The following is a 15,244-nucleotide window of genomic DNA, read 5'->3' as shown; positions in this document are numbered from 1 at the left end:
CATGTCGTAACTGTGCCTAATAGCGAGCGAAGGACCGAACTCCATTGAAATTTCAAGCAGGTTCGACCGGATCGGTATCGCCCAGGCTGTGACGGTCTTCGGGACGCCTGGGGAAATATTCAACCTTATGGGAATTCTGATTCGATCGATCGAATGTCAAGGATATCGTTAATGGGAGTTGACTTTCAACAGGTACATTTAGTTGGTACTAGGTGTACCAGTGATTGATCCTTTACGTTTTTAACCCGCTAACTGTATCTGTGTAACAATAGAGACGCCTATTTTATCAATTTAGTGACAATATCTGGAACATTTCTTGCCGATCGGTAGTACGAAATTTCAATAAAATAAAACAATGATTTCATTGAAATTTAATATCATTTATGTGCTGTTACTAATATATTAAAACCTTTAACGCAGGAAATAAAATATTTGTGACTTCTGAATTTCATATATCAGTGTCGAAAATTATGAATTTGCATAAACATTAACAGAGCCAAATACGTATTATGCAAAATTCGTCGATTTGTTAGTTTCAATCTTGATCTGTTTGTTACATTAAGTTTCGCAATTGTTGGCGGATTTTCGAACATAAAACGCGATAACAAAGGAAAAGCTGCATTTAAGCTGGCTAAAAATCCATTGTTAATTCTCACAAATTGCACCCATTGTTCTCCGTTGAATAGAACGAAGGAATACAGGGCATCGAATTAATGTCTTTCTGGTGAAAATGCAAATAAATGCTGCGAAGAAACATTAATCATCGAAACATCTTCGTGAATTATAATGCGGATAGGTGGTATTAAGGGAGAAGGTCATTCTTGTCGGAGGTAATATAAATTAATATCAAGATCAGTCATTTGATTGTTTTAATTAATGACTCAGACGAAGGACCGAAGTACCGCTGTATTATTTTATTCTCTTATATTGATCTGACATTTCTTGGTAGGTCATTTAATGCTTGGGAGTATTTAAAACTTCAACGCAATGCCTGTGATTATTAATTCGATAAAAGGAATTTAAAATTACTGTAACAATTAATTTTTATAATATTATGCAATTATATTTTTCAATTAATTGGAACGCTTATTGGATACATTTTGTATACCATGAAATGTGAACGTTTCAAAGAGAATTTCAAGATATGGAAGTACATAAAAATATAATCTTGTCATAGTAATTTACCTTCTTAGGTTATTATTTCAATAAATTCTATTTTAAATGTTTTATTCACTAGTCAAAATTTCTAATCACACGTTCTATAAAATTTCTAAAATTTCTAATTATTCAGTTAAAAAAGACATGAATCTTTTGGCATATCTTAAAGTATTATTACTGAATATATTAGGTGACAAAAAACTTAGAAACGCACTTTTGACAAGCCACAGAGAATCTTGTTGATCCAGAAAAAATTCCTCATTTCCTTAAAATCAGAACTTTTTTCAGGGAAAAATAGCGGTCTGATTGTTGCTATGTTTGACATATACAGGGTGTTAATAAAAATGTGGGACACTCTCACAGGGTAGACTCTAGATGCCAAACGAAGACAAAAATCGAGAATGATGAAATTGCGTTCGAGGTATCGTGTCCAAGTTATTAATTGTTGAAAATACGGATAAAATACACGTGAAATACGTCTGGCGCGATGGGTTATACTACTTATACAACAGTCGATTCCCAGCTGATACACGGGATCGACCGATGACCCAGTTAAATTTATGAATGAAATACAATCGAATGAATGGAACCAACACGTGAATTTTCTAACGATTAAGTGCAATTGTTATTCGAATAAGTAGACTGTAGACGGTTATCAAAATTCACCATTTTTGACATTAATGTATAAAAACTAAAATAGGACAGGAGTTATATGTTATTAACTTTCTAGTATCGAGGGGCCCTTTATATTTCTGCCAATTATATTTTTACTAAATTTAATTTCTGGTAAAACTGATAACCCATGGCAATACGAGTATCTAAACGTTGAGCATAAACAAATAGAAAAACCTCATTTCTCAGTTAAATTAGTAGGGAATAATCGGACTTAATGCACTCTGGCTCTGGGATCTGGATATATTGATCAATGTGTATACTGGATAAAGACAGTGAGCGGGTTAAAACAATTTTTCATTCGGATGATATTCAAGGTCTCGCCAGGAACGCAAGGGTATCCCTTCTTCCTGTTCCCAGGCATCGAAATCCCCGGGTGTGACGCAGGCAGCAGTGCAACCTGTGCGATGCTTTCACCTTCGTTCCATGTCGAAATAAAATCGTCTGTTCCGAGGGCGTCGCGAAGAAAGGCGGACACCACGTTTATCCCCGATTAAGAGCAATAAAAATCACGGAGTGGGGGGGATACTGCTGCGTCGCGTCGTTTCTTTTTTGCAGATCTTAAGAACGGTCGTGACTGCATTTATGAAAATAAACCACGTTGCCTCTAAATCGCGGGGTCCCGATTCTGTTATTTATAACCAGAAATGGGCAAACTAATTATCTAGATAAAAAGTTTCGAAAGATAAAAAAAAGTATTTCGTCATTTTTGATTGTTTAAACGTGGAAATTTCGATTTTTATAATAAAATAATACTTCTTTACGAATGAATCGACACTTATCGAATAATTATTTAATCTTATTAATTGTTTAAAACTCAGAACGACAACCTTAGGTACTGCTGCTTTTCACTGTGTATTATTCGAATAAAATTCTGCCCAACTCTGTTTATAACGAGAGACGAAACATCTCTATCGAGCGCAAGACACTCTCTCGTGTCGCCGCGACGTGTCAGGATCGACGAACCTTGTGTCGATCAACGATCCTCTCGGGTAACCAGGGATAAACGTTTCGGATCACGTCATCGTTTTTATGCAGTTCGTCTTTTTTCTCTTTTTTGCGAGTTTAACCCTTTTAGTGCCGAACAATGATTTATCGTCGTTGGCGACACTTGCGAAAAGTGCCGATGACGATGTATCGTTGCGCGTGAGTCACTATGTACCTCCGCTTGAAAAGGACAAGTCTTAATACGCTCACTGCATCCTTTTTGTACCTTGTACAAAAATTGGTTTTTCGTAATGTACCAGTAGTTATTTTAAGACTATTAATATTATTAAAATATTTTTTTTTAGAAGCAATGTGTTTGCTCATAATGAATAACGAACGGTTTTTCTATTGTTTGGATGTCATTTAAAGGAGTTTCGTACTGTTGATCGGCAAGAAATGTTGTAAAAGATATTGTCACTAAGTGAGAGAGTAGACGTCTACTATAGTAGACAAGTGCATTGTTGCATTTTGACTCAAAGAAGACAAATAATATATCTTTTTGTTGACGTTATAAGGCAAGGGGTGAATAAAGTGATTATTTTGATTTTATACACTGGAGATCCGTAATGGAAATCCGGCGGAGCCTCGATATAACAGAAGATTAAGGATATTTAACCCTTCTGCGGATGAACGCCGCCGTCGTAGGTCGGCCCATAATTCTGTCCCACAATTTTTTTATGCGCCTTTTGTTTTTTTTTACATTTTTCGAATTTTTGTCAGCACCATGGATACAGAACTTGATATGTTAAGAATGACTGCAGAAGAATAGAGCGAATATAAGTACAAAGTTTCAAAATATTTCAAAAACTACATCTCAAATATGCTGATATCGGAGTATTCCAATTCTACAGAAAAAAAATGTAAAGCGAACTTTTAATTTTAATTTCTTAAAATTTCTCAACCTTTTTTCTCATTTAATTTTTTTCTCAGTTAGAGTAGCAAAAGGAACGTATACTTATATTGTTTATTCGTTGTTACTTCGCATAGTTTAATCGTCTAAATATAGAACGAACTACACATTAGATTAATTATAATTGATGGAGCAATACACTCGAACTTTCACAGTTTAAATGGATGTCCATTTATTCGCTGGCTATCTCTTCGGTTCTGAAAACAGGTTCCGAAAGACTCACCTGTGCCAGTCAATAAGACCCTCGCAAAGATACGGTTCGCCTCCATTGAAGCTTTCCGACAGTTTCTCCTAGATACTGTTGCGAGATATCAGTGTAACGTTACGTCTCCGCGCGGACGCATTTAACACTTTCGCGACCATCGAGTGTAACAGAAAGATGCGGTGGAGGCTCGTTGCCGCTCTTATTCACGGAGTGCTCATTCACGTTCTAACATATTTCATTCCCTTAGAATCTCTCTGATATTACATTCACCGGAACGTTTTGTCGTTTGTGTATCTTATTCAGTCTGCATTAAAATGAATTTAATTCAACATTAATCTAGAACTCAATGATCACTAATTTGTGTGACTACAGATTCTTAGTATCTTCTAGATAGAAATGCCTGTCCCTTTGTCATTAAAATACGGATAGAAAAGCGACAGAACTTTCTAATGAACCTAATTCAAAATTTTTTTTTTTATATTCTAGGATATTCAGTTCAGCTACTACTCGATTCAAATATTAGTATCCTATATACCTATTTAAAACAATATCTCTAGGTGACCAGCCATGGGAACGCGAAGGTTAAACGCGTTCTCTTAAATTTCGATTCATCAAAGGGCACAATGGATCGTTGCAGCTTGAAAAGCCATTAGTCAGAATCCTCTGTGCGAGAATCCAGCCGATTTTTCGCCGTAATTCACGGGGGACGGTTTTGTGTTTCTCGGAAAAATGAAATGTGGCTCGAAATAAAAAGATAAATCTCTCCCGGTCGGTGAGATAGTACCGGCGAATAAATCAAGGAAATTAGAAAATAAATTTCTCTCCGGTGGACACATCGAAGAACCAAAAAAGAAAAAAGAACGCGATAAAGGGGGTGAGAAACAGAGCGGACGAGAAAAAGAAGAAGGGCGAAAGGGGGTGGCGGTGGCGGAAAGAGAACGTCGAACAAAGCGGTCTCTACGGAGAATTTTTCTGTCGCTGGGAAGAAGACATTCTTCTCCGCCCAATAACATTTCGCCACCGCGCGATTTGAGGGGTTAGGCCACCTTGAATGAGTCAGTTATAGTCATTGTCGGCAATTTTTTTGTGGTGATAATTAAACAAATGAAACGTTTGATATAAAGCCTTTTATTATACAGCTTTCGACGGGAAAATTCGTATTTTCTGTTTGTGTATTTCTTACAAAATGACGGTGCTAGAGCCACGATACGCAAATATCTTTTCGAGCAACGTTCTCCACGGCGTTTAACCTTAGTTACACGGTTTGATCTGAAGCAAAAAACCAACGATTTTTATTTTCTACCTCCCAAAAACTAAAGAAATACGTGTCATAAAGATCTTTGGTTTTCTTGTCTAGATCAAACGGTGTAACCGTGAAGTCTAACGCCGTGGAGAACGTTGCTCGAAAAAATGTTCGTGTATCTCGTCTCTAGCGCCGCCATTTTGTAAGCGAAAAGGAGCAAACAAGAAGTACAACTTTTTCTGTCCAAAGATCTATAATAAATTACTTTATATCGAAATTTTCATTTATTTAATTATCTTCCCAAAAAAAGTGGCGAAAATGACCATGACTTTTAACTCGTCCGAGGTGGTCTAACCCCTTAACGAAGCATTGTTTTCGGGCCGCGTAGAAATGACCGACTCTGCACACTATTTACGACGCAAACGATGACTCTGTTTCTGTTGCCGTCCGCCTCGACCATCGACGAAGATGGCGCTGCGCGCATAAATTCGCGCTAGACGTCGGAACACGCGGAGAGAAACAGCTGAGCACCAGCAGCCTCACGGAAACCCAGTCATCGAACTGTGTGCCCAGATCACGCCTTCTCGTTGGTCGATCGTTCAGGATCACGAAAATGAACCCTTTAGCTTCGCGGCGCGCCTCTTATAGAACTTATCCGCTATATACAACACGATATTCGCGTGTGAGCGAGGCGCGTCCTTAACCTCTTAACCGGAGAAGACGAGTTGACTCGTTACCTGCATTGACCAGTCTCGATAAGTCTTTCTTTTCTTACTTGTTTATCTGAAAATTATTGCATTTAATTATATATATTATAAGAATCGATCAAAAGTGCATAATACGGATTGTTGGTTTGAGGCTGCGTTTTTGACAAACTGAACTTTAATTGAATGGTAGATAACGAAAAGGTACATTAGTCTAGTTCTGGTGAATTGCAAGCTAGCAGATTTTCTAATCGATTTTCTTGGACAGCAAGCCTCAGGCGAATAATTTTTGTTCTATGTTTTTGACCTATTTTTGTATAAAGAATCATCCTACTGGGCAATACCCCAAAAACAACTCAGCTAGTGATACTTTCCAAATACCAAATTTATAAAAATGACCCAGTTTTCGCGAGGGTAAGAGTACACGGACCATTTGATCAATATTTCCGTTTCAGATGTCTTCACGACCTGAAAAGTTGCGTTCTCGCGTGAACGTGTAACATGTTCCTCGGGGTGGATAGGTATGTTTGCTTTGGAAGCAAACACGCGGTTGCATTATGGTTAGAAAAGCATTTATTCTTGACTCTATCGCCAGTGAAAATAGATGCGCGTTCAGGTATCAACGTTTCGCACAGTTACATATAACTCATCGATTTCACTCGAACCGATGAAAATTGTACGACAATCGATAAGCATATCGAGATATCAATTCGTGCCTTCGACTGTGCACCGTGTTGATCGCTGTTGCATGGTACCTGTTCTTGGGTGTCCTATGAAGGTCAGTTTCGGACAAAAAGTGTCGACTTTCGAGAAATTTCCGATGTACGGGAGCAATGGAAGAACTAGAAAGTGCCAGATGTATTCAGTTCGTTGAAAATACGTACAACGATAATTAGTCCGAGCGGATGTCTAATTGCGAGCAGGGCATATCTGCCTGCCAGTGTAGAGCCACAAAACAGAGAAAGAAAGAGCCCAGGTCGTGGAAGGGGCTCGGACTTCCCGTCTGTTCGTTCGCGCGGTTGTTAATTCTGTGGTTCACGAACGAGCACATGTCGATTCCTTGCGCCCCAGGGTCGCCGATACTCGGCCCGTTTGTCTTCCTCTCTCGTCCCGACGCATTGCGGTCGCGCCCGAGAAGTGGAGCCCATGCGACAGAATGGGGGACCTCCGCGATCCCCATTTTCTCGCGTACACCACCAGGCTCTCGCTACTGACCTCGCGAACGAGATACATTTCCGTTTGCAGAGACCCAGAAGAGAAGAGAGAATCATTGAAAAAGTACTTCTTCGGAGAGTTTGTCACGTGACCTTGAAATGACGTCACCGAGGCCAATAGGAAACCTTCCAAACGGCGTTATAACCCGAGCTACCGGGGAGCAAGAGTTCGTGTGACGTCATCTGCGCAGTAGGGCCGCCGCGCATTCTGTCCAACGGACGACGGCGGTGACCGAGAGGTAGAAGAGAATCAATTGTAATTTCGCGGACTGAAAATCTTTCTCTTCACCGCGGTGTGGCTGGCCGGCCGCGTGGCCCTGGCTGGTCGATGGGTTTTTTTTTCTTTTCTTCTTTCTAGCACCGCGTCGAGGGAAACGCGCGCGCGTGTGTGTGTGCACAGGAAGCACCGATTCGATCCGTTTACGGTGGATACGTGTTACACGGTTACGGTCACCGGTGATTTTTCATCGGTGGCACCTCGTGCTGTCCTTTTCGGATCTCTTTTTGGTTCCTCGCTCTGTGTACACCGACGAGCAAACTCTGTTTCCGCTAGGAGAAAAAGTGAGGTAGGCAAAGGGCCTCCTACCATTTTAGTTTTGGCAGTTACTGAAATTTATGCCAAATTAACATTCGGTTTAACATTTATTTCAGTACCGGAAATAAATTTTGCCAAATAGTCGGAAGCTCTTTTCTTACACCACTTTTTCCCCTAGCGGAAGCCGAGTTTGCTCGTGAGTGTACCCTCGCGAGCTAACTCGGCTTCCGCTAGGGAAAAAAGTGGCGTAGGAGAAGGACCTCCTACAACTTGATAAATTTATTCCAAAAACTGAAATAAATGGTAAATCGAATGTTAATTTGACACATATTTCAATTATTCCTAAAACCAAATCGCAGGAGGCCCTTCTCCTACGTCACCTTTTTCCCCTAGTGGAAGCCGAGTTTACTCGTGGGTGTACATCTCCCGTAACAAGTCAGCCCTTGGTGTACCATAGGTGATATCTCGATCGATGAAAGAGGAACAACATCGAAGAGAAGCGACCAAGGGAAGAATTTATCGCGTGCGACGACACGACGCGACATGCGCGCGGTTCAGACGGCAGGAGAGAAATATATACGCTTTAAAAGCGCGACGGTTGCGGGTTAGCGGCAACATTGCAAACCGTTTGTCGGACTCAGCCGCCGAGTCACCGACTTTTCGAGGCCACGGCGCGCGGCGGCCCTAGGCACACGCTCGTGCGCCACCGATTCAGCCTGATTACGAGCGCGATCTATCGGCGCCGGGAAATACGAGCTCAAGGACGCGCTTTCCCCGCGCGTGAGTGCGCTCGTTCCCCCTGAATCTCGGCCGGTAACGCAGAGATTTACTTTCCCTTCGTGCCGCCTCGTGTTCCACTTACAACTACGCGCCGTCGAGGGTGGGGGGTTAACCTTGCGACTCGGTACGGACCGGCGGTGACGCTCCGAGGAGCTCATGCTGCTTTTCTCTTTCACATCCGCGTGAAATATTTTCGTTTGCGACCGTGTCCCGTTCTCTGTCGGGGAATATCTTTCTTCCTATTTCGAACCAGAATGCCCACTTGTGACGCGTAAAAGTTTGGGATCGTTGACCGGGTTCGTAACCTGTTAACCCTTAGGCCAGCTGATGCAGGGTTACTTTGGACCCAAATTTAGGGACCCAAGTAAGCTCCCTTCAAGCCATTAATATTACATTTGACGAAAATATGACATTAACTTTTGTGCCATTCACATATCTTAGATATTGGTAAATAGTAAAAAAAAAAATAGTAAAAAGAAATGGACATTTTTTCTGAGGAATAATTTTTGATATGATTATACAAACGTTTATGCAATAAAATAATGAAATAGGAAATGGTGTTCTATTTTGATAGATTTTTTTTTTAAGTTGAGTGAGCTCTTAAGGAGTTAGTTAAGGTTAATCCAGAGAATGCAATGTGTAATGAAATACTAAAAAGAAAAAAAAGTCTGATTGAATAATATGTAAAAGCATGCATTACGTGATTCTCCATGAGAAAATAAGAAAAAATATAGAATAAAATTTTGTCATTCTCGGCTTAGTTTTCGGAAAAAAGAAAACGACTTTGAATATCTGCTGGATACGCGCGCAATTGAATAGGAATTGCCTGGTCTGGTCACTGCATTCCGTTTCTACTTACTACCTCTACGAATACACGCGTTTCATATTAATTTTCAAATTCGATTTTCTCCACAACCAAACCGAGAATGACAAAATTTTATTCTATATTTCTTTTCATTAGGAACCACGTGGTGCCTGATTTTGATATAAACAGAACAGATAATCTTGTTGAACAGATCTTTGTCTATACATCGTAAGCATTATTAGATGATATTTAGTATCTAATAACTAGTCATCAAAGTTGTATAATGAATATTTAGATACAGGTTATAAGTGACCCAGCATTGACCTGCTATGAAATCTATCCTAATATTTCATTTTTCTTCAGCGTTACCACCTTTCTGTAGTCCACCAACAGGGTACGATTATTACTAGACTGCGGACTTTGTACATTTATAGTACTCACAATTCTCTAGAATTACTATACATAAGAGTTTGATAAATTTTGAAGAAGTTTTTGTTTTCTTTGGAACCTAGTAGAATAGTAAATAAAGTAAATAAATCTTAGTTTGACTTAGTTTCCTGTAAATTAATCCCCAAAAATCTAAATTCGCATAAACATCCACAGTCTAATCATTACAAATAAACTATTGTATTATTTTTCATTTGGTTGACAGTATAAAAAATGTATTGACGTAAGTTAGACCATCGTTAGTATACAGAGTGCTTCTAAAATAAAGGCCCCTAAACGTTATGAACTTATCCTACTTATCGCAGTGATAAAACGATATTACAATTTTCAGTGTTAAAAAGTTTCCTGTTAGAGGAAATACTCGAGTCTCAGTTCGCTCAATTTCTTTGTTTGGGGATATCTTAAGCTGCTTGCCTGTTCGAAGATCAGCTGAGAGTTTAGTAGATCGCCAGCAATGATTAAAAGACGTAACGATCTAACTGAATGGAAATTACAATGAAAAAGATGACTGAAAGAATGTGCAATGATAGTTGAATTGTATAAATTAAACAAAAGTTCATAAAATGGTACAATTTTAATAGTAATGTATTCGAAAAAATTTCGACTTGAAAAATTGTATGCATTTATACTACATACGAATGCCGAAAATGATAATTTTAATGAAAACCTTGGTAGAATTTAACAAAGTTTTTTCACTTTCAATTCGATGAAACCTTAAATTGTTATGGAGCAGTTTATTAGAGTCGTCCGAGGTGATGCACGCGATCGTGCTCGAGCGCGCCACCATTGTGACGGAAAAGCAGATGAGTAATTGTTTGAAACTTCAAGACAGATAGGACAGATACAACAGTTTGTTGTATTCAATTATCACACAAGGCGGCGGAATGTGGATTATCAGTTCAAACATTTGTCAGTGAGTGCCGATAATCGCGTCAGAATTAAGAAGTTCGTGCTAGCTGCAAGGAAATTTGTGAGAACCTAAAAAACTTTCCATCGAAAATTAACGTTCAGTATCCTTATTGCCACGTTCTTTGTTTCGTTCTCTCTGTCTTTTATTACGATCATGGTTTTCGCGAGGACATAAATATTTTATTTGTATTTACTGCCAGTTTACTCTGTCTCGCTCGTATTTTATTATTTTATTACGTATTTTAGGTTCGTGTTACTAATAAGAATAAATCTAGTCGATAATTGTAAACATTGAAGTTTTTACTTTATAGTGATTTGTTATGCAATAGTGATTCACATTATAATAATAGAACAATTGAACTTGCTCGTGCTGAAAATTTTTTAATATTTCATATGTTGAAAATATAGCGATTGTGCAATTAATAAAATTAGTGCATGGTTGGTATGCTATTTTAGTAAACTCTAATTCATTCAGTTCGTAATTCGTTATTTTTCATTATACAAATTTGGGCAGAAATATTAGTTTTACCTACATTGTTAATACATACATTATTTATATATTTTCTATATAAAAATTGTAAATCTTAATAGAAGTGGCATTATATTACGGAATGTATGCTTTTTATGTCGTTAATATTAGTGAAAGTAATATTTTATTAAACATCTTGAACTTTGATTATTATAAAGTATAAGTGTAGTTCCGTATTATATTGTATTACATTATATTAGTACTTCCTGTTATTATATTTCTTTATAATTACATTGCAATTATGTTTTGAATTAGGCGTAAATTAATTGGAGTTTCAAAGGTAATTAACACCTATACAGTGATTAATATTGTTTCACTATTATTATGACCAATACTACAAATCAATATTATTATCTATTACAATTATTATAGAATACTTTTTATGTTAGGTTACTTCCATTAATAATTACCGCTTTAATTAAATGTTCTATAAATCATTTAAGAATTGTACTAATAAAATTAAATTTTATTAGTGATATTTGGCTCACCCGTTGTAACACAAAATGAAATACTTTCTTGTCCTTTTTTCTTCTCTTTTAATAACCATTTGTAATTATATTTTTCATTTAAAAACGTAAGTTGGAAGGTTTATCCATACAGTCCACTAATGTGGGCGTGTTGCCTCGACGCGAATATCACTTTCGCAGCATTAATCGCATTCGCGACAATGCCTTCCATATTTAATTGCACGGGAACCGACCGTTTCAGGCAACTTGCGCAATATTACGTTTTGTCTTCGCCAAGCTATAAATAAAGAACAATTTTCAATATTAAAAACCGGGGGGAAAACGGGGAAAAATATGCGGCCTCCTTAAATAATTCATTGCGTTAAACGCAATATACACATTCGCGCCATGTTATGCGACGTTGTATGTAATATGCAACGCGATGTTTATGAGCGGACAAAATGAAATTAAGTCAGACGTTATTCGACGACTAAATTACAAAACAGAAAAAAAAACTTTTAATTTTTTTTCATTAAATCTACTTTACTGAATTCTGTTTTTCATATTGCAGTTACGAAAGAGGATTTCATAGATCTGGTCGATATTTTTTTTTTTTACTATTTCTTTTTTCATTTAGATCCTATGATGTTTTGAAATTTTAAGAAATTGAAATATTTATAACACTGTGTTAAATCAATTTTGTTTCAATCATGGAAATTTTTGTTACACAAAAAGTACCGAGGGTGGATGCACTAGTGAATGAACATTCTATATACAAATGAATAAATTTATCTATTATAATAAGTAAATGATGATTGATTTTTTCAATTTCTTATTTCGTATTCAAACAAATTTCGCGCCATTGGATAAAAACCTTCATTTACTTAAGATTATTCATTCAGTGGTGAAATCTATATTTTTCTTTTTAATTTGAATAACTACATTTTTCCAATTTTCAAATTGAAATCTATACGTTATAAAAAAGTATTTATAGATATTAAAAAATGTCATTTTCATATGCCAAATATTTATTAATATTATTATCATTCAAAATTCGACTTTAATTTAATAGTTACAAAATCTTTGAAGTGTTCCTTCATTGGTGAGTTTACCCGATCCAAAAATTTTGTTGATAGCATTTAGATTCTTTCGTATATACTTTTATAAGTAATGAATATTTACACATGTAAAAATCGCTTTATTTCACTGCTTGGGACTTAATGTGTTAAACCGTGGGTAAGCTTTCGCGGCAGTTGCGATTCGAGAAATCGGTGTCCGAGTCTCTGTTTTTCTCCCGGCTGTTACGTTTCACGTTGCGATAATGCCATGAATATGCGAACGTGAAATGCAAATACGATTTATTTCGCTGTGTGCAATTAACTGCGATCTGAAATTCCAATGAGAAATAATATTACGGTTCTCTTTGTAACAGCGTGATTCGGAATTTAAAGGGAATATCGATCGGTTTCGGTGGTAACAGGGGATTATGAGCAATAAAACGCGGTTCCTTTCTTTTTTTTCCCTTAATAATTGTGTCGTGCTAAGGAACGATAAAAAGAACAACGACGCAGATGAATTTCTTTCAGCGCTTTACGCTCCCGTTAAAATTAAAACGGACGATAAACAACGAGTAATCTGGCGACAGAAAATAAACGGCAGTCGTTGAACTGTAATATAAAGGACAGTATCACGGCGCAACTGGAACATTTCAGTTGGGCTATTTATTGTGTTATTTTGTTAGAAGATGTAACACGTTGGGAGTTAGCGAATGGTTGACATTAGAAGTTTCTTGGAATATGGGATCGATGCTAAGTCAATAATTCGCGTTGCGAGAAACATGCTTTTTAACCCTTTAACGGTGGAATTTTGTTTTTCAAATGTACAACCATTTGATTCCTTTATTCTAATAAAGGATATATATTTTTCAGTTCTTACTAAAATTTTCCTTTTTGTAGCAAGATGTTTTTTTTTTTTATATGACGGGTATTCTTGTCATTACCCGAAAAGTGATTATTTCTTTATGACGCGTATATTTGTCATACACCGTTAAAGGGTTAATATATATAGTGAGTTTTTACAATGCAGTTGAGTGAAATGTTGCGACTATCGAATAATTTTTTAATCTAAATTTTTATTAATGATTTGTTTTTTCATCCACAGATTCGGCACATTAGGCAACAGGAAAGCTCGAACAGTCATGCCGTGCAACAGGGGGAAGTGTCTTCATCGAATCGTAACATACTGTCCAACGATCAAGTTGGCCCTATTTTACTTGAGGTATGAACCAATTTCTTTCCAAAGAACGCATTGATCGGATGGATTCTTGCCGCATGAATTATGTATTAATCAGCTACAAGCAACATGAATCAGTTGTTCGTTTGAAGTCAGATTTAATTAGCGGCCTTTATCGTAATATGAATTTCATGGGAGGTGACTTTGAAATTAAATGAATTACTTTATTTCTGTCTTAACGAAGCCTTTATGCATAAAAATAAAATTGCCTTTTATTATTTATTTTTTACGTAACAGTTTATGAAGATTGCATACAAATCGGTAGTCCCTTTATCATATGATATGATCGATCTGTAAAAATGAATTTTCATAATTACTGAAAGTCGCTTCAGAAAACTTATTAAAAACTTATAAAGGAAATATACACACGGTAGTGTGATATAATATAAAATATCTGGTACTATATTTCGTTTATGATTGCGAGTATCTATTGAACGCAAATCAATTTATTGATTAATTAATGATCCTCTTTTAAATCACAGTTATAACTTTCACTATAAATAAATAATTGCTTTTCTTTTGTCTAGGCGATAGATGGCTTTCTATTTGTTGTAAATGCGGAGGGACGCGTGGAGTACGTAACGGATAATATAAAACAATATATAAATTATACGAAGGCCGATGTACTCGGGAAGGATATTTATAACATTATTCACCATGGAGACCACAACAACTTCATGCCGAGCTTGTTGCCTATTTCTTTAGGTTGGTACCACACTTTGATTTTCTCGTTTCAAAAACGAAAAGAATTTATAAATTATTATAAATTCACAGCAATAATTTACATATATTACAATGTAACAATAGTTAAATCCACTTCCCTGATTTCATTTTAACTTATACCCAATTTAACCCTTTACGACTGTCAGATTTCATTTGGAATCATTAACTTACTTAGAATTTATAACTCATGTTATGACCCGGAATATTCAATATGAGATCGTATAGTATTGCTTAATTTTTTGCCATTAGATGGATATATTTTCGTAAATAATATTTAAGACTTGTTTAACACTAGGTTTACGGGACGCGTCATTTTGACGCATTTCGAATGCTTTCTAACCTCGAAATTCTCTATGTGGTATACCTATCTCTATAGCTATGCATTAATTTCAGAGGTCATAAATTGTGTATTATATAAAATAAGTTGTTTCTTAAAGAAAATCTGCGGGTTCGTTGACGCGTGCCGTGGAGATACCTACACGATAAATGCCCGTAAACCTAGTGTTAACTAACATTCGTTTCTGTTTGAATCATTTTTTTTGTTTGAAGTCATAATTCCTGAAATAATAGTTCCTTGGCTAACGATCATCGGATCTGCTAAACCTTTTAAATAGCAGCCAGCAGATAATGTGTTAGAATGAATAACAAATGATTAATCATAAATTCCCCAAACCTTTCGATCGGA

The 15,244-nt window shown here is 36.8% G+C and overlaps 1 protein-coding gene across 11 annotated transcripts in view; it reads left to right on the top strand.

The window, feature by feature from the left end:
* The window catches only part of LOC107193715 (nuclear receptor coactivator 2-like), a 191,922-nt gene that overhangs the window by 140,847 nt on the left and 35,831 nt on the right, over nt 1-15,244 (top strand). For all 11 annotated transcript variants that reach the window (XM_015583218.1, XM_015583211.1, XM_015583212.1 and 8 more), the window contains 2 exons: nt 13,705-13,821; nt 14,364-14,541. In XM_015583218.1, coding sequence (XP_015438704.1) covers nt 13,705-13,821; nt 14,364-14,541 — 295 coding nt within the window. The remainder of the gene's footprint in view (nt 1-13,704; nt 13,822-14,363; nt 14,542-15,244) is intronic.

This window comes from Dufourea novaeangliae, unplaced genomic scaffold, assembly GCF_001272555.1.
Source record: "Dufourea novaeangliae isolate 0120121106 unplaced genomic scaffold, ASM127255v1 scaffold25, whole genome shotgun sequence".
NCBI classification, from domain to species: domain Eukaryota; kingdom Metazoa; phylum Arthropoda; class Insecta; order Hymenoptera; family Halictidae; genus Dufourea; species Dufourea novaeangliae.
Note: the sequence above shows the minus strand (reverse complement) of the source record. Positions and strands in the feature narration are given on the sequence as shown.